This window comes from Triturus cristatus, chromosome 12 (assembly GCF_964204655.1).
Source record: "Triturus cristatus chromosome 12, aTriCri1.1, whole genome shotgun sequence".
NCBI classification, from domain to species: domain Eukaryota; kingdom Metazoa; phylum Chordata; class Amphibia; order Caudata; family Salamandridae; genus Triturus; species Triturus cristatus.
The window spans coordinates 173,625,154-173,645,764 of record NC_140595.1 but is presented as its reverse complement, the minus strand read 5'-3'; the positions used below and the strand labels follow the sequence as shown (position 1 = coordinate 173,645,764).

Sequence of the window (20,611 nt, the reverse complement as noted above, 5' to 3'; positions counted from 1 at the left end):
TCTGTTCAGTAGTTAGGGAGATATTAAGTAGAAAACAAATTTGTGTATCTGGGGGACTCGTTAATTTGTGGATCTACCTGCTAATCATCCACCAATCTGGGGGTGAAAAGAAGGCCCCGATAGGCTGGCCTCAGCTTGAAAGAAAGGTTGCAGCCACCATTTTGTTTCATCACATCGGCTTGGTGAAAATACACTGTGAAACAAATGGGAGGCTTGATACATGTATCCTGACCCCAGAGGATGCATGGAGGGGTCCCTGAGGGACCCTTGTGACATCCCCCCCCCCTTTTTATTTTTTAAATCGCTGCAATTTATTATCCATTAATCCTTCGCGAATTGTGGCCCCACCAGAAAAAAAACATTGAAATTCACTGATAAAAACAAAGGTTACATGGATGTTAATAGTTAAGCTGACCTTTTACTTGTGCAAAACCATAAAAACTCAGATGTTATGGTTATACTTATGTTAAGAAACTAACTTGCACCATTAAGTAACTTAAGGCAATGAGTCCTAGGTTATTAATGTAAGTAAACTATAAGTAGAACTAGAACTGAATTTCTAAGGTTTTGTATGAGTAAAAAGTCACCTCAACTATAATGACCCTGTAACCTTTGGTTTTTATTAGTGAATATAAATACTCTTTTGCTCGCTCACTTTCTCGTTCTCGCGCGCGCTCTTGCGCTCCCTCCCCAAACCTACCTCTCTGTAGTCACTGGAAAATCACTTGTACTTTGTTCAAGCAAAACCCTTATGTACACAGTGATCCAGCGCTACACTTAATTAGGGATCAATACCTTTTAACATTTCATTTAAATGGCCCATACACATTTACCCAACTCATTAAATTCCTGATGCGTTGGGGGGTCAAGTTTTAATGACCTGAATAATTGTTTTCTTCACAGGTTCATATCTAACATTTCTAAATGCATAACAACCTGTATATCCACTCTTTCCTTTGGATGATGGACCAATTAGTTTAGTTGATGGTAATAATAGTACTATCTAGTTAGCTAAATCGGAGACTCTCGGTAAGATTAATAAAGTTTTATCTCAAAGTAATGTGAAAAATTAATGCTCATTGCATACAGGTCACAATGCAAACAAAGAATCCCACAAAGAGTGAAAAACATCAGCAAAATTCATACTCCTCAAAAGAACGATATGCATATGAAGGAGTGGATAGATGATGAGACATAGTTTCAGAGACAAAAATACAATTGCAAATGATTTATGCATTGTACGAATCTTGAAGATGTACTAACCCAAATGATAAGTGAAATACCACCCCCAGGGAACTAAGATTTCAGGATATACGAACGGGACAGGGACAGCTAGGCCTCTCTGCAAGACAGACGTACAGCAATGAATCACCCCCCTCTCTCTCCGCTCAGCTCCGCACTGCATCAGCCTACGATAAACCACACCCCTAAACTGCACCCCAGTTATACTCTAAAACCTACATGTCCAGCCCACATTAGTTGAAACAATGTATAAAACTTATTCTCCTATTAGATGGTTTAGGGGGTGTTCAATCACACCACCTTGATCATTCATAATTATACAGTCTTCTTTGTTTTGGCGCGATTCTTAACTCGTTCTCTTATTTTAATACTTGTAACTTTTTCATCATTTCACAGGAGTCTTTCAGCTATGTCCGCTGAAGAAGTCTTGGGTTCCACGGCCAGTCTCCTCTTTTGGCAGACCATGTTTTCCGTAACTGATCAACCTTGACTTTTTCATGCATTTCTGCAGCGTTCAACTTTTCTGTCTATCAGGTTATTCATGCTTTTTCCAGTCCCCATCGATCATGTCAATTTTTAGAAAAATGCATGCCCATTCGGCTCACTATGATGAATAAAACATAAGCATTTATTAATTACATGCACTTTTCACTGTTTACCACCCACCTTTGAACTATCCCATGTTAATATTTTTCTTAAAGCCAAAGCGGCGTTATTTATTATTTTTAAAGTGAGATGCAAGATGCGAAATGCGGCCTAGTCATGCATTAATTTTGGTTTCTTTCGAAGGGCAATGTAAAATGCAGTCTAGTTTTTTCATTCATTACTTCACGTTAGCGCACTCATGTGTAAATCTGTTTCCCGTGTATTTCATGTGATTTGAATGTTAGTTTCCACTGCACACTGTTGGTAAGTATTACAGGGGTGTCAATTCAAGCAGGTTTCTTTTTGCAAAACCCTGCTCCATCAATTCTCCCCCCCCCCCCCCCCTCCTGATGGCTTCTTGGAGCCATCATAAAATACCCACCATACCAAGTGCCCTCTTTATTTATCTAAAGTTCAGGATTCTTTTCTTTTTTTAAAATCATTTTTCCTACTAAATCTTTCATCCTTTCATAGTATCTCCTTTCAAATCTTCTAGTTCTATCCTCTTTTTCTTTCTTGCTCTTAGTTTATGATTGTCATCTCTTTAATTCCGCATCTACACCTACAACATTTATTTATTATTATTACTAAGGCTACTCCAGCAACTGTAATGATTGGCATTATTTTTCCTAATGAGCTACTTCCAAAGGTAGAAAACTATGTACTTGCAGAAGAGAAACTCTTACCAAGTCTCTCCCAGACAGTCAACCTCCAGTTGGGTCAAATCTTCATGTCATTTTGTAATATTCTTAATATATCCCTCAATACCTTTTACTTTTGTCGGGGATATAAGTGCAGCAGTGTTGAATTTTCAACATGCCACAGACTCCACCCTCTTTTCCCAATAAGATATCAAGGGCAAGTCTATTTTGCAAAACCATTTCGGTCTCCATCATCAAGAACCCACCAGCAGTATCTGTTGATGAATGATCAACCACTGTGGACAATTTTCGAATTGTATTTGAATTCAAAATGACTTCAACTGATTGTATCAGTGCACCAAAAATGTCACCCATTTCTGAAAAACTCGCTCTTTTTTACGTGTTAGTCCTTGTTTTATTTAATTGATTCTGTTATTATTTCTATCTACATGGTAAACTTTTGGGAAAACAATTGCAAAATAACTACGATACCAATGTGCAGGCAACCAGTAATAGGCTTTCTTACCACACACTTAATAGACTCCTGGGAAAACAGGATCAGTTTCACCCTTCAACCCCATCCTCCAGTAATTTTGGAAAGTATGCTCACACTCACTAGTACCAATGAAATAATTATTATAGTTAGTTTTTTAGTCTAAGCAAGCGGAGTTTCCCTTTTTGATACCGATCCAGGGACAGTGCAGCGTATGTTTCCCCTTTCTCATAATTTCCCTCTCTAAAAGCCCACTGTGGTACCTGTGACTTCTGTTCAGCCTCTTTTTTTTTTTTTTTTGGGGGGGGGGGAAAACTCTTATCTTCTACTATGTCTATGAACACCTTTCTTCAACCCGCAAACTACATGTTAGATTATGTTTATAAGCATATTCTGTATCTAGTGTCTTGGTAATATGGAAAAATTCTCCCATATAACGTGCATTTTTACTGCTTAAAACCATGTTCAGCTCCTTTATAACGGGTATTTCTGAAAATACTAAATCTATATTGGAATAATGATGCTCCAGCTTCCCCGTTACGCAAAAGAGGCTTGTTAAAACACTGCACGACAGGCCATATGTTTAACGTAGGTGATGGAAGGTCACCCCCTCTTAGACAGAAGAAGGTAATTGCATACACACGTAACAATCACTCACACTCCTTGTTTTAACACTCATACAACAATTTAGTAAAAACATTTAATGAGAAATCACTAATTGATTTATCATGATGGAAAATACTTCCATCTATTTGCTCTAGGTTAGTATTGGGGGTTTCTTTAGTAACGTCACTCGCTCTTTCACTTATTACATAATTCGTATTGTTTCCGTTATTAGCTACCATTAGAATAGGTACAATGACAGTTAATAATATCCACATAAATGTCAGTAAAAAGACACCACATAATCAAGCTTTAATAAATCTACGTTTTAGAATAGATTTTGGATGTTCAGTCACTGTTGCTTCGGCCATTTTGTATTCTACCAAAATTATATAAAATCTATTAAACTCTAACCTTTGCTAAAAAAAGATTCTGAAAGGGAAAAAAAAGTGTAATCCTTCACTTCAAGGCTTTCTTCTTTACCCCATTCTTTCATTTCTTCAAGTCTTCCGAGTCATTCAATTCATTTCGACTGACAAGGTTGCACCTTCATTTTTCACAGTTCTTTTAAGGTGGTTTCAATTTGTTTTCATCAACTTGCTCAGTGTCGGTACTGTCTTTTCTTCACTGGGATCTGTGCTTTCAACTTCTCCCAAGATTATATATACGTCCATTCTGGTGCTGTGTATTGCTTGCTTGGGATTCTTACTCTTTGTTTTTTGTACTGAATCTTCTCCTGACTCAACTTGTTCTGTTTGACTAGAGACCTCATTAATTTGTTCTGGTCTTTCTTTTTTTACATTCTCCTCACAAGAGTATATTTCAGTCTTTTCACTCCACTTGGCCATTTGTCACCTTTTTCTTGGTATTTTAGTTTGAACTGCTTCTTCACCTTCATTCTCTAGCTCAAAGGTTCTTTTACTTGGCCTTTCTTTTATTGGTGGTTCTTCTTGACTTTCAATAGCTTCCCTTTCTTCTGTGTCAACGCAGTCTCATGAGACCCAGTAGCTCGTGCCCACTCGATTTGACTTGTGCTTGGCTGTTCATCATCTGTTTATTCAGAATCCGTCACTTTAAATTCTTCAGTTTCTGGTTTTTGTCTTTGATGTTCCAGTTGCTGCTCTTCTGGTCTTTCAAGCAGACTTGGGACTCATCTGGTATGGCTTGCATGAATCCAATTTGGCAAACCACCACACTTCACTGCTGTCATCGTCACCAGAATTACTTGGTAAGGTCCATTCCCCCTGGGTTCTAAACATGATTTCCTCACATGTTTCTTCACAAGAAGCACTCTCCAGGGCTCAGATCATGAGCTTGATTCGGCTATGTTGTAGTGGCATTTTCTCCAACCTGGTGAGACACAAAACGCACCAGATCAGCCAATCCTCTGCAATAATCAAGCACTAGATCATCAGATATATTCATCAGTTGGTTCGCTGGTACAAATGCTTGTCTCATTGCTCTTCCCATCAGGACTCTTATGAGGATTCAATCCTGTCTTTTTGTCAGGAATGCTTCTAAGACTCATCAATACAAGGGGTAAAGCTTCAGGCCATATGTGTTGTGGATGCACACACCTTTCCTAAGCTTGATTTTATTGTGCCATTGATCTGCTCAACCACTCCAGATGCTTCAGGTCGACAAATGCACAAATCATCCAAATTACCTCATTATTAAAATGTGTTCCTCTGTCTGTTTCTAAAGTGACTGGAAGTCCAAATCTTGGGATCAGCTCTTTTTAAAGTAGTTTTGCGACAGCGAGACTGCCATTCCTTCTCGTTGGATAGGCTTGCACCCAGCAAGAGAACAAGCAAACAACCACCAAAACATATTTTACCCTGTTACACGGTGGAAGCTCAGTGAAATCCACTTGGAGTCGGGTGAATGGTGCTGCTGCCTTTCCAATACATTCCCAACTGACAACTGTCTTTCTGCCTGGATTCTGCTGCCGACAGGTGAGGCACCTCTGGCATACACTCTGAAATGACCCTCAACTTTGGGTTATACCATGACTGCTTGAAGAGCCTTATCATTGCATCTCTTCCAACAGGTGCAATTCCATGGTCTACCCTTGCCATTTGTGAAAGTACACAATCTGGTATGAATGGTCTTTCGTCTATATTGACCCAAACTTCGTCCTCTGCTCTCTTTCTGCAGTCTGAATTTATCCAAATTTCCTTTTCCTCGTCACTTGCTTCTTCCTGCAACTGTCTAATTTCATCCCAAGTTTCAAATGAAAAAACATAAGCTGGCAATTGGTATTTGCTTTTTCCATCCCTCTGTTTAGGGCTATTACATTTCGTGTACAGACATGTGCTACCTGATCTGCGTATCTGTTGCCTTTCATCACATAATCATCTCCTGACTTGCGTGCGGAACATTTGACCACTGCAATCTTTTTGGGCAATTGTAAAGCATCCAGTAAATCAGTTTTGATGTTCCTGATTGGGGAACTAGAAGTCAGAAATCCGCTTTGCATCTGTAGCTGCCCGAAGTCAATATGGTTTTGGGGTGGCCCATGACTATCAGTAAATAGGGTTACCCTCAGGCTTTTGGCAATTTTGCATGCTCTAATCAGAGCTATCAATTCAGCAATATGGGCAGAGTTTACCCCTTTTAGACAGGATGCTTCTAAAACTCCCGCTGTGATGCATACAGCATAGGCAGAACACAATTCACCTTTCTCATTCCTTAAACAGGACCCATCAACAAACATCTGTCTGATTCTTCTAATGGGATGTCCTCATGTCTGGCCTGGGGGTTATGCACAATTTTGTCACATCCACACAATTGTGATCCACTTCCCCTCTTACTTTCTCACAATATGAATTTGGCAACAGCATTGCCGGATTTACGGTTGTGCACCTCACCACAGTCACATTTTCAGCACCCATGATCACTCTTTCATACCTATTCAGCCGACTATAGGTCATATATTGTGTCCTCATTTGTGTAAAAAGAATCTCAACCGAATGTGGCACATATACCTTGACTGGATGTCCCATCACAATCTCTTCACTGTTCCAGATTCACACATGTAGCAGCTACTGCTTTCAAACAGCCTGGCAATGCTGCAGCCACTGAATCCAAAGTAGCAGAAAAATATGCTACTGGATGTCATGCCATTCCATGTTTCCGAGTTAAGACTGAAAGTGCACACCCATCTCTTTCACAGCAGTACAACGCAAAATCCTTTGCATAATCTGGCATGCCCAATGCAGGTGCTCGACAGACTGTTTCGCAATTTAGTAGAGGCTTCCATACTTTCATCATTCACAACAATCTGATTTTTCACGTGTTTTCATGTCAACCTCTGTAAAGGTTTTGCAATCGGTGAGAAACCACTGATCCACTGTCTGCGGTATCCAACCATTCCCAAGATCATTCAAACTTCTGAGTTTTGGGTGGTCTCATTTGTTTAATATTACTAATTCGTTCATGTGTCACCTTTCTGACTCTTTTTCTATTTTGTGTCCTAGGTACTGGACTTCCTGTTTACAAAATTACAGTTTTGCTGGTGACACTGTGTCCACCTTCTGCTAAATGGTTCAGTAAGGCAATGGTATCATGCCTCTCGTGTCTTTGATGCCGCTAATAGGTCATCAATGTATTGAACCAAAACTGAATTTCCTGGCATGACTTAAGTCTCCAGACATCTTTTCAGAATCTGATTAAAAATTGAAGGACTCTGTGTACCCTTGAGGAACTCTGCACCATGCCAAAACACTGTCTCCGAACTGGAATGCAAACAAATACTGGCTTTCCGGATGTTAAGGAATACAGAAAAATGCTTGGCACAAATCAATCCCTGTGTACCATGCAGTATCGCAGGGAATTTGGTAAAGGATCACTGCTGGATTGGGCACTACTGGACAACAGGGTACTACAATTTTATTAATTTTTCTTAAATCTTGCACTATTCTATATTTTCCACTGGGTTTCCTATAATAGGCGAATTTCAAGGACTGGTATATTTCTTTCAGAATTCCCTGTTCAATCATTTGGTCAATCACAGGAGTGACTCCTGCAATTACTTCAGGACTCATTTTGTACTGAGATGTGTTTGGATATATGGCACCCTCTTTCACCGTAATCTGAATAAGATCTTCATTTGTCATTAGACCAATCTCCTTTCTTGTAAAATCCCATACATCCGACCTTACTGTACTTTTCAATTCATCGGGCAAGTTCTCTTCTGTAAGAATTGAAAAAAACTCATCCACTTCTGTCCCTTGCTTCGCTAACCTCCTCTTGAATGCAACATCCTCATCAGGTGTCTGAAACGCAATACCATCTGGCGTACAATAGATGATACAATTCATTTTACACAGAATCTCTTCAAGAGATTTACTGGACTCTAGTCGCATACCACGAAACGATGCACGTTTCTGCAACTTTCAATATGAATTTCTATTGGATTTGTGACTGGTGTTCTAATATACTTAATCGAGACTCCTACAACTGGGATAGTTTCTCACGAGAGGGGTAAGTTCGGAATTTCTGCTGCTCTCACAGTAGAACAGGTAGCACCAGTGTGAACTAGGAATGCAATATCAGTACCTTCCCCTTTTCCGTCAACAAATGGACCGGACTGATCTACCGCCAAAGATGCGCCAAGCACGCACTTTTCCTCCCCCCCTCAGGCACCGTCATGGAGAGTAGTCTGAATCACTCATATTGCACTGCAACCAGTATTGCGGAACCACTTGCACACTTTGATTCTTACCAATTTGATCACCTCCGTGGAATCCAGTGTTCGCACTGTAGCTCTGCACTTGAGCATTCACATTATTTGGCATAGCAACTTGTGGCACCTGTAACTGGAGCAACTACCTGCTGCTGCTGTTGATTCTCAACCACCTCATTCAGCATATGTGGATTTAAATCTTGATTTACCCCATTCTTTGGAGCAGATCTACACGTTCTTTCAATGTACATGCTTTCTGCACGCATAACAAAGACCTTTCTTCTTAGCCTCTTTCTTACTCATTTTACCTTTACCGGATACCTCACCATTTTGATTCTGGCCATTCATCTGAGAACCACTGTTTCCTTCTTGCTTCTCTGCTACCTTCACTTGTGCCCACATCATTTTCTCTTTAACCTTTTATGTCTCAATTCAATGTCATCACTACAATACTTCACATACCTCAACATTTCGTCAATTGCTTTGCTCTGCCTGCAGAGCAAATGCTGCTGAATCGGGTTACTAATCTCTGGTTTCAATCCAAACACAAAATGATACACAAAATGCCCCATATCTTTGTCTCCAATATTCTCAAATCCACTGTACTGTTTGAAAACCTGCAGCAACCTTTCATAGTAGGCATGTACGGACTACTTTTGTTCTTGGCTTGTCCTGTTTATCTCTACCCAGTCTGTTTCCTTAGGGGACATTTTCTCTTTCAAATAAGTGATTACCTTATGATACTTTCTCATTGCCTCATTTGATGGTGCACCTGTTTTAGGATCTCTAGGATATTCTTCTTTTGGCCAATTGACCGTGATCTTGCACTCTGTCCATAAATCAGCTGGACGACTATCTCAAACCATCTAAATCCTTTAACAAAACCTTTGAAACTTTCACAAACCTCTCTGCCTGCTTGTACCACTCAACTGGTTTCTCGCCTTAACCTGGGGAAATCATTCGTAAAAGATAATATATCCTGTCTCGTCCAAGGTACGTGAACTTATCCACCACCTGGAACTTCCCTCATCGGACACGCCCTCTCAACTTGTTCTGTCTCTCAATGGAAACAAAGATGCTCCTTTACCAGCTGCCTTTCTTTTTCGTCCATCTACCTTTCCACCGTTCTACATCTTCCAATTTTTTCAAAATATTCATCAACTCCTTTATCTGTAATCTTTTTCCAGACTCATTCAAACTATCCAAATCTTTACCAGTAAAATCCATCCTGTATGTTTTTTGCAACACTTTTTGACTTCCCTAGATCTACTCCATATTCACTAGCAGCCTCTATTTGCTCATGAAGATTTCTCGCTCTCCAAGTAATATTTTTACACAAACAGCTCTTCATCTCGGCAAGTCCCTAGTCTGTCTGGACTTATTGTACCAATAATCATCTCTTCCAAATCTACTCTCAATTGACCTACATTTATACTCTGTGGTTGAAGTTTTGGTTTTTCCATTCCCTTTATCCAATCATCTGGTGAAGGACCTACTGGACTTTGTCATCGGAGTGACATTCGGCCCTATTCTCCTCGGGTCCATTTGTGTACTTCTCTTCGGGGTTTCAGTAATCTCACAAACCAGAATATCTAATAACGAAGTATTCCTGTCAGCCTGACCATCCTCATCCACTTATGTCACCATTTCACTCCTTACACTACTCCTTGGAACTGCCAACGTATGTACTTTTCATATTCTGTTTTTCTCCATACAATGAAATTATGGAACCGATGGTTACCGGTACAGTCAATGCTTCCGCATTTAATCTTAACTGATTTATTTTCTGTCAGTTCTTCTCTCGACTTATTCAACATGTCCTTTTCACTTTCTTGTACTACTTGTTTTCAGGACTTGTGGAATTAATGGGGTTCCCATTAATGGTGTATTGAAGTCACTTCACCTGAAGTTTCTTGATATGGTGGAGGTCTTTTGGTCAAAATGTCATCTAAAAACTCATCAGAATCATTTAGGTCATAGCCTTGTCTGTCTCTATATTTTTCTTTTTCTCTTTACATTTACCTCCCGTCGGGTCTTCTGCAACTAGGACTTGGTACAAACCCTCAGTTACCACAGCTCTCCTCCATCTTTTCATTTTATCTTCTCTCAAAAGGATATCTAACCATTACATTTCTGAATCGCCTGCCGCCTTGATTTCTCTTTCGAATGCTTCTACTTCCCATTCCTCTAGCGCTTCATACTGTGGGGGTCTGGGATTTGGCTCTAGTGAATTAATTCAATCTCTCAAATTATGTAAAATCGTTACATTAAACGAACCATGCTGTGGGAAAGTTAAAACACCTTCATCCTTAGTATGTTCCACCCAATTCTCAAACCAAGTACACGTATGGTATCCTCGCTCCAACACCCTAAACAAGGCAGGCGTTCTTGGAGGTGGAATAGGAATTCCCTCTCTAGTCACTATTGGTTTGTCCTTTTGAAAGAAATTTTTTATTTTCTTAAACACCTTCATTTTCCGACTCTTTTCGCTAATGTATCTCAACAAAACAAACAAGGAAACCTTTCTGTATTTCTACTTATTCTATTTGTCAGTTCTCGTCCTATACCAGTGCGACTCACACCAACAGTCCAATCGGAGCTCCACTACGTAAGCAGTGTCTCAACCAATACAAATGCAATTGACGTAAATTGACCAATCGCAGCTCACTAAACTCCCTTTATCTGACCAATGCTAGCGCAGCTTTTTCTGACGTCAGTATAACTCCTTCTACTGACCCCCCCCCCTCCTTTACAAAATACGGCAATGTATTTCTAAGTTTTCTTAAATTTCTTGTTAGTAACAACACAAAACAATGCTACTTTGTCTGCTCCTTTAAATAAAGAGTTTTGATTTTCAAAGAGAAATTCTTTCACTTTAAGTAAAACAACCACCAGTGCTATTTTATGTCCAAACAAGCTACAGGTGGACTTGATACTCCTCTAGGGATAAGGCCAAAGTTTCACAAGAGACTTTCTGGTGTAAAAGAGGTTTTGTTACTCCCCTGGGGATAAGGCCAGTTTTAGGAGTGGATCCTTCGCTATTTCAGACACACTACTTTCATATGAAATTGTCCCTAAATAGAACACCTCCAGCCTTCCGCCGTACAGTATTAGAACAGACAAAGTACTTCTGCAGTGCCCTTTCTTTATCCACACTCTTCTGCCTATTTCAGGCAAAATTTCCATCCCGGTATCTCCCGGGTAACTACGTACCAGTACTTCTAGACAACCAAGAACTGGTCACTAACTTTTCATGTTAAGAACCTATAATAAATAATTATTACCAAACTAATCAGTAATGAAACCGTCCTCTGCTACCAGAAAACTGATCCAGTGCTACACTTAATCAGGCAACGATACCTTTTAACGTTTCATACAAATGGCCCATACGCATTTACCCAACTCATGAAATCCCTGATGCGCTGGGGGGTCAAGGTTTAATGACGTGAATAATTGTTTTCTTCACAGGTTCACATCTAACATTTCTAAATACATAACTAAACCTGTATAACAACTCTTTCCTCTAGTCGATGGACCAATTAGTTGATGGTAATAATACTATCTAACTCAGGGCTGGTTTTAGCGCTAGTGGTGCCCTGTGTGACAGTGTTTGTTTGACCACCTCCTCCACAGATTCTCCCACTTGCACCCTTTAACAGTGACGAAGTCTCATAACCACTCTCTCTCAGATGCATTGAATTAGTTATATAGCGCCACTCACACCAGTGTAGGGTGTCAGAACTTTGCATCACACACACATTACACGGAGACAATCAATCATACCTGTGTAAAGCAGTGTATAGGAAATGTTACATAAGCCAAAGGACTAAAAGAGTAGGAGTCACATGTCATCCATACTGGTAGGCAGTATAGTTTGAGTGCTTGGTGGGGATAAGCACAAACTCAGAGTAAAAAACAACCAGCATAGTTCGGAGTTTTCTTTAATAATAAGAATCTATTTCTAGCCAAATTAACCCTTTTTGCAACATTAATCAATGTTCTAATGTATACTTTGCAGTGTGTATGCAGTTCTATGTTAATAGCTCACAGTTGTATATAAGGACTTTAAGTTATAAATTGCAAGTAACAAAAGGATGTCTCTTTTAAAAGCAGTAACCTACTGATCTGATTACATTTTATGCACTCTGTAATCTACATGGTGCACGTTCTTTGCAGCAGGCATATTAACCCTCTGCACTAACTTCACATAAGTCAAAACCTCAACTATACAAAACTTGCTCGCTCTCCAGGGAAGAACATTAATCACAGGAGTTATCTTGACATTTTTGTGAGGCTTGGTAATTGCTGAGGAAAGGAACGCTGCAGCAGGTGCTTTAACAGCATAATAAACTTGGAAACATGACCCCGAGGAAGCCCGCACCCGGTGCGGTGGCACCGGTTGCACTGTCCTTTAGCCTGCCCTGATCTAACTATCTAGTTAGCTAAATAATCACACTCTGTAAGATTAAAGTTTTATCTCAAATTAATGTGAACAATTAATGCTCATTGCATACAGCTCACAATGCAAACAAAGAATCCTACAAAGAGTGAAAAACGTCAGCAAAAATGCAAACGGTGTCCTCATCAAATAAACGATATGCATATGAAGGAGTGGATGGATTAGAAGACATAAGTTTCAGCAAAATAATGTGAAACTATATACATATGAAGGAGTGGATAGATGAAGATAAGTTTCAGAGACAAAAAGACATTTGCAAATGATTTATGCAATGTACGAATCATGAAGATATACTAACCCAAAGGATCAATGAAATACCACCCCCCTGGCCAAGGAGTTAGTGGGGGGTCCCCTGAAATAGTCAGGGAATAAATATTTTAGGATATACGAGGGGGACGGGGACAGTAACAGCTAGGCCTCTCTGCAAAACCGACAAATTATCTCTCCTATCTCTGCTCCACACTGCATCAGCCTACAATAATTTTGGTTTCTTTCGAAGCGCAATGTAAAATAGTTCTTTCATGCATTCTTTCATGCATTCTTTCACATTAGTGCACTCATGCGCAAAGCGGTTTCCCATGTAGTTCATGTGATTTGAATGTTAGTTTCCACTGCACACTGTTAGTAAGTATTACGGGGGTGCCAATTCGAGCAGGTTTCTTTTTGCAAAACCCTGCTCCATCAACAGCATACGGTCTGATCCGGTTTAGGACCTTGTACATTAGTCTTCAATCTCTATTGGGAAGAGTGAATCAATTCAACTGAACCACAAGTGCTGAAGAAGGTGTAAACTCCTCACACCTCAGGGTCCGAAACAGGGTGCAGAAAAAGTAGTTTCTAGTGGTTCTCAACAAATTTGATTTCTTCCACCCCTCATCCCTTCAATAAATTCCCAGCCTCTCCTTCGTCCTGTTTCTTGAAGTGTCCCAACCCACACTTTGCTCTCTCGACCCTAGATCATTTCACTTTATTGTTGAGAAATGTGGTGGAAAGATCTTTCGCTGAGTCTTGATCCAAGATTGTCTACATTAGCAACCACACCAGTTATTACTCCGCACCAACACTTAATTGGTTGTGCTCTGATGTGCGGAATTACCTGGCTGCCTTCCATTACGTTTGGGCCTTCTCACCCATCAGCTTTTTCTTAAACTTCATTTCTTCGTAACCCACTTTGCCGAACATTTGAATGATTCCTTACATTGGTTTTGAGTTGCCAATATATAGATGTGGAAATTATAATGTATTGCTAGCCTTCACTTGAATTACAAATTGTGTATTTTTTCCTGGAAAGTAAGAGACTGTGGTTTCCTGTAAATCAGATCATCGTTGGTGCCGCCCATTTCCGCAGTCCTGCTCCTAAAGTTTCACTTGAAACTGGCCTGCCAACTAGCAGGTCTGTAGGCTGGAATGTGGTAGAGCAGGTCAATACACCATCTCCTAAAAGTTTTTTCCACCTCCTCCGGTAGTAGTGTTTGTTTTTCAGTTTTCACCATGACACTATTTCGCACCATCTGCTGATACTGATGATGCAAAAGGTTTTATCTATAGACAACAAATGAGGCCTAATGTACGAGACACATTTCAAACTAGGGATTTCCAAATAGCACACTGGCTAATTCGCGAATTGGAAGCAGTTTATGATGCGATTTGTGTACTGGTTACATCCCAAATTGTCAGTTTGCAGCATGCCGCAAAAGAACCGAACTAATGAATGTAAATTGGACCCATTGCAGTATGTGAGCCCATGTGATTGTATGTGAATGCAGCAATGGAGAGTAGACCTCAGTCCCTACTTTTGCTTTACTTAACAGGAAACCTTATTTTTAAAAGAGCTCACAAGAGTACATGTGTTTTACAGCCATCTGCGTCCTGTCCTGCTCCCGCCCCTCGGTTGTGCTCCTTGTTGCTCTGTCACTTGGGTGCTTCTTCTGCACTCCCTTCCACTTCCCCTTTGTGGTATGTTTGCCCATATGTGCTTCCCCCCCACTTTTTTTCTCGCCCTTGATCTCGACCCCCATCCCATCAGCTCCATGCAGAGCCGGTCCTAGGATTTTTTGGCCCCTGGACAGAAAAGAGATATGAGGGGCCCGTATAATTTGCATGAGATGCAACCTCCCAGCAAGTGACCACAGAGGCAGTGACTTCACAGGAAGCAACATAAATTGGCAATTCTCAGTCATCTCTGAAGAAACTTTGCAAGAAACTACTTATCTAGTGAGGATAACAAAGGCTAAACATATAAATAATAATCCTAATAAAACAAGTGCAAATAACGTAAAGCTCTAAGTGAAATACATTGAAAAGATCGAACTAGGTGGAAAAGCTAGGCGTACGTCTCACCAGAACTAATATAATTTGTGCAATGTTCACCAATTGTTTACATATTAGAGCATGGGTAAAATTCCAAAACTGATTGTTTCAGAGCTATACAGCAGATTTTCAAGTGACACCCCAAACTTCCCTTAATGCCAGTGAGATTGATGGATAAACATTTTGGTTTTCAGCAGGCATGGTGGAATCGACACAATGATACATGCTAGATGAGGTGAGTGAACTGCAGATGCTGCAGTAAAGAACCGATTGCCAAGTATAATAGGAGACAGCACAGATGTCTTACACGGGTGAGGTTGTTATATTTGGCAAAAGCGGCAAATGCTGTCCCACAGCAGCACACTGTGCTCCTAAACACATCACTTACACTCAAACTTCATGTTTAAGAGATGCAAAGAGTTTAGCTAACTTTAAGATATAGAGAATTAATGGCTTAAAAGACACAACAATTTGTCATTGGCAACAAACAAACTCCCATTGGCATTAAACTCCCAAAAGATATACTGAGCCAGTCACTAAGCGGGCAAGTAGTAAATGAAAGCCAAAAAACAAGAGGGACTTAATATAGGAGACTCTGTGCTGTTTACATCTATAAGTACAGGAAATCCAGCAGGGTGGAATATCTATAGGTTGGGGGAGGTGGTGTGTGAGATGCAGAATAAAGCTACCAAAATCCCAAAGATTTCCAATTTTTTTGAAATGAAAGAAGCTTGCTAAAATGGCAAAGGTAAAGAACCATGAAATATTTTTTAATTAAACTCAGTTGGGCTGACCCGTGTTATGTACTGGCTTCTGTATTTGTACTGTTTCCTAATGTGTTTATTTTGACAGTTATCTTTCTGATTGAGTCCGCACAGTAATACCTGTGACATTCATAAATTGTTTTCTTAATGAGGTCCATGTGAACGCAGTTATCAAGGTTGACTTGATACCTCTGTTCGCATGGACATAAGGGTTGATTTTGTTGTATACATTATTATGGGTAAAGAACAAAGCTGCTCAACTCCTATTTAGCCTAAGATGTAATAACCACATTGCACCTGGATTTTGCATAAAGAGAACTAAATACAAGACTCTTGCAAAACCCCTTCGATCATCCACAACTCAATCTAGGCATGCGCCAAGCTTCCTAACCAAACCCCTTTGACCTTTCCAGCTTCCAATGCAAGATCTGCCTCCTTGAAACCTTCTGGACACCTACTCATATGAGCTCAACGATTGGGAGATCACTCCATGTGCTTTTGAGTTACTCTCTGGATTGCCTCCCACTCCTCAGCTGCCCTCTCCTTCTGCGCTCACCCTTCTTTACCTCACCTCCCACAGGAGGCCAATTCTAACTGTGCTGCTGAAAAAGCAGCAATTTCCCCCAGGCCTTGCTGTCACTCCCTGAGTTTTGGTTTTCTTTGTTGTGGGAGAAGGTACCCATTCTGTGCCTGTCCAAGCCAGGCTATTGTCATTCTGCACATGACAATGAGCTGGATGACTTGGTGAACATTGTCCGCCTTACTCTGTTAAGACCAACCCTAGATCTGCAGCAACCTTTTGATTTGAGTACCAATGACTACGCCAGTCCAGGCCAGGGGCCCATTTACCCAGCCATAGGCCCATCAGTCAATTTTGGCTTTTCCGGCTCCTTGCATATACGAGCCTGGCCCCTTTCCCTGGCCTCACAACAATTGCTTCTCTGTCCTGTCCACTCTGCTTATGTTCTCTAGCGTCACCTCTTATCCCTCCAAGTCTCATAACTTGTCACTGGTACAATCCTATTAAACATCCGCCTCTCCCTTACCATCCTCCTGAAGCATCTTATCTTTTCTTGTTGATTCTACCCCTCTTACACCCATCTCCTCCCGTACTCTGCTCTTCTAGTCTCTCCCCCAGTTTCGTCTCTCTGCCAGACTCTCACCATATCTTGTGTAATCTACCCCTCTTACATCCATTGCTCCCCTCCATCCAATCTTCGTCCCTTCTCTTGCTGGCTCTGTCCCTCCGCTATCCACCTTTCTCCTCCTCCTTCTCTACAGTTCACCTCGTCTCTGCCTCACTGATTCTGTCCCTCTTACATCCAACTCTCACAATTTCCTTCCTCCTTCTCCATGTACGTTTCCCTGCCTCGCATACATCTACATCTCCCGGTCATGTACTGCCCTTCACCTCTCACCCCTTCCTCCAGCCTCTTAAATTTTTCTTGCTGTCCCCTTCAAACCCACCTCTCCCATTTCACCCTCCAGCTTCTTTCTTACCTTTTTCTTATTGTTTCTGCCTCTTGCATCCACCTCTCTCTTTCATGATTTTATACTTTATCTCATCTCTCCTCCTGCCTTAATTTGTAAAATGAGTGCCGGTGCCAAAGCTCTGCTCAAATACGTGGTCAGCGCCAATAAATATCAGCGTGCCGAACACCAAGACTGTATAGTCCTGAACCTACCTCAAGCTTCTTTAATCCACTGCTAGACACTGGCAAACTTTTTATCTCCTCCTTGGAGGTTCTTGCTTTTTTCCCTGGTGGCTGTTTTTCTGTCTTGCTCTTTCTTTCCTGTTTGAGTGTTTATCCCTTTCTTGGTTTCAGTAAATGACTGATGCAGAAACATAAGTGCTGGTGGCCCTAATCAACAATCACCTGCTCAAATTAAGCACAGCTCTTACCTTTCTCTCAGATTCTGGTCCTCTTACATCCTCCTCTCTCTCCTGTCTGCTGTGCACTTCACCTCTCATCTCTCTCTAACCTCTAACCTTCTCTTGTTTGTTCTGACCCTCTTGCATCTCTCTTCCCTGAGTCTCCCCCACAGCCTCTTACCTGTTCTTGGTGGTCCCGTCTGCTTACATCCTCACCATTCCCCTCTCCCGCTTCTTAAGTTGATATTGCCTCTACAATCTATGCTCTTTCAGTTTTTATCTTTCCCTCCAGCCTCAACGTTTTTGGCTGGCTCTGCCCCTTTAACATCACCTCTTTCCAATGTGTTCTAGTCTTCAAGTTTTGGGGTTTCTGCTAGGGCAAGGTCGACTGAGCAGAGGTTTCTTTTGAGTACATGGAAGGAGTCAAAGGGACCATTTTCCTTCCTTGTACCAGGGTCCATGGCGTCCTTGCTACGCTACTGCTTTTCCAATCTCTCAATGATTTGGCCGGTTTCCTCCTCCATTCCCTAATCCCCCCCCCCCCCCCCCCCTCCCCCACCTCCCATTTCTCCAGCCTCTTATTCTTCTGTGCTGATTCTGCATATCTCTTTCCTACTTTACTATACTATCACCTATCGGCTCTCTCCTTCTCCGCACATTCTACCATATGTCTTACCTCTTTTATAATTCACTCGCCTGGCTATGCTCTGATAGACTCTTTCCCTTCCTCCTTGGTGAGCAGTGTCCATTGTGATGCAACGTCATTCTCTGTTCCCAGTGTGAGCTCTCTTGGATGCCTTTGCATTTTATTCATGCGGGGGCATGGAGCACTTATTGCTTAAGGGCACTGTAGTATGCTGCTCAGCCAGGATGTGTGTCTATGTTGGTAGTTAGAATGGTTTACGTCAGTTGGTCTATGGGCTGAGCAGCATACAGGCTGCTCCTGCTGGGGCTCGCTTTCTATGTACTTTCTTACTTGTAACTTCAACCTTCAATAAATATACTTGAAGTTGCCAACAACGAACTGACATTCATTTATCCATTCATTACAATTGGCGACGATTGGAAAGAACCTGCGCTTCAACCCTCAAACTTCAAGATAAAGAACTTCAAGATAAAGGAAATCCTCGGAAAAGCAGCTCTGGCATATTGGCACCTAGAGCCTCACCAGTGTCCTCTCACCGGTCGCCCTCAACACCAGCGTGCCAGCCCTGCTATGATTTCCTGTCTACTGCCTGCCTCCGATGCCGTTGAAGAGCTGCCTGTTTGTTTCTCCATTTACTTAAAGTTACTGCAGTTTCATCGCATCTGCTTCAAGTGTTCGGGACTTACAGTGCTTCTAACGTTTTCTTCTACGCTGCCTACTTCCTATCAACCTATGCCACCTGGTCATTCTTAGGTCAACTGTCATACAAGAAAGCCCTGCATCTCAAATGCTTCTCTACAAATGATGCGGCCCTCTCAAGCTGTGACTAACCAGTGCCGACGACAGCGTGACTAGACGGTCACTGCCATCCACTGCAGGTCTGTCTCACTTTTGTGTTCGGCCTATATTTTATATATAAAAACATTTTCCCGAGCACCATACCAACACTTGGTAATTAGTTATCGCCTTGCAACATTCAGAGACAGCGCGAGGCAGCCCCATACCTCGAGCCTTTGTTGCCTGGAGTCCCCCCTGTGACGATTCTTCTCAGTGTCACCTAAGCCTTCGGCACTCTCTGGAGCATCTTTCTGCTGTGAACCACCCTGCCCTATGTCGTTCTGCTTGCCGCCATTTTTGATTTTGGCGTATTTCTTCACTTCATCTGCAGTTTCCAGCATTCTATGTCTTGTGCCAATCACTGTCTTTTGGCTTCTGTAAAGTTTAGTCAAATCAAGCCTCCCACGCGACCTCCGTCGTGCCTTCTCCCTATGCATCGATTTGATTCAAGGACCTCAGAGCGCCTTAATGGATCATCCGCAGGTACTGTTTCACTCTGTATTTTTAAACCTGCTGCTCCCTCACATGGATTTTGAGACCAGCAGGCTCCTTTGGAACTTTGAACATCACGTCGATCTGCTGTTTCCCTTTTACAGTCCTCTTTCGCCTTGGGTGCACTTCCTTTTAGCGAAACCTTCCTTATTTCTAATTCAATATTATTCACCTTATTACTTTTGGGCACCACGCTGGAAGTACTGTCCTCTCACTTTTCCAACAGTGCCACCTAGTGGTTATCTTTCATCACTGCACCTCTTCAAGGAAAATAGAAGTCCACGCGATTTAGACTCTGTAAATGCAGATCTTCGAGTGTTCCTTCCGATCCATTAAATCAACTTCTCTTCGTGAAACTCAACTGCGCATGAAGTTCCTAGCAAGGGTTACCCGTCTTGCCTGCATCAGCATCCGTTTTCTTCTGGTTTGATTCCTCGATCAAATATGCTGTGTACTTTTCTTTCATGATACCTTTACGTTAATTTTTTATACAAGTACTTCATGATTCCTTTACGCTTTATTTTTTTATTTTTTTTTAAACAGAAGTACTTCATGATATGTTGACAGTCCTATTTAAGTTAAGTAAATCATGACCTCTTTACGGTCATAATTACAATATTTGCATGTTCCGTTTTCAGAAAGTATTCCTACATGCCTAACTAAACCCCTTCTGTTGCTGCAAATTTAATTTTTACTGTTTTATTTAAAAAATAAAAAGGTGTAGTTCTTCAATTATTTTCTTCATGTTAGAACATGTGGTTATAAAACAAATATGCATTTTACTGTTTGTGTGGCACTCCCAGCCACACAAAGCTCTGAAGCTGCTTTGTTACTGTTGCACTGTGTGGAATTCACCACCACACTTGCTGTACCGTGTGGTATTCACTGCATCTTTTTGTTTTCTTAATGTATTAACCTT

The 20,611-nt window shown here is 41.2% G+C and overlaps 1 protein-coding gene across 2 annotated transcripts in view; it reads left to right on the top strand.

The window, feature by feature from the left end:
- The window catches only part of F11R (F11 receptor), a 99,216-nt gene that overhangs the window by 43,819 nt on the left and 34,786 nt on the right, over window positions 1–20,611 (top strand). Inside the window, exon 2 of one of the 2 annotated variants that reach the window (XM_085638853.1) lies at window positions 4,739–4,852. The exons of the other annotated variant lie outside the window; for it this stretch is intronic. Within the exon in view, the coding sequence (XP_085494979.1) occupies window positions 4,739–4,852 (114 nt within the window). The remainder of the gene's footprint in view (window positions 1–4,738; window positions 4,853–20,611) is intronic. 2 annotated transcript variants of the gene reach the window in all.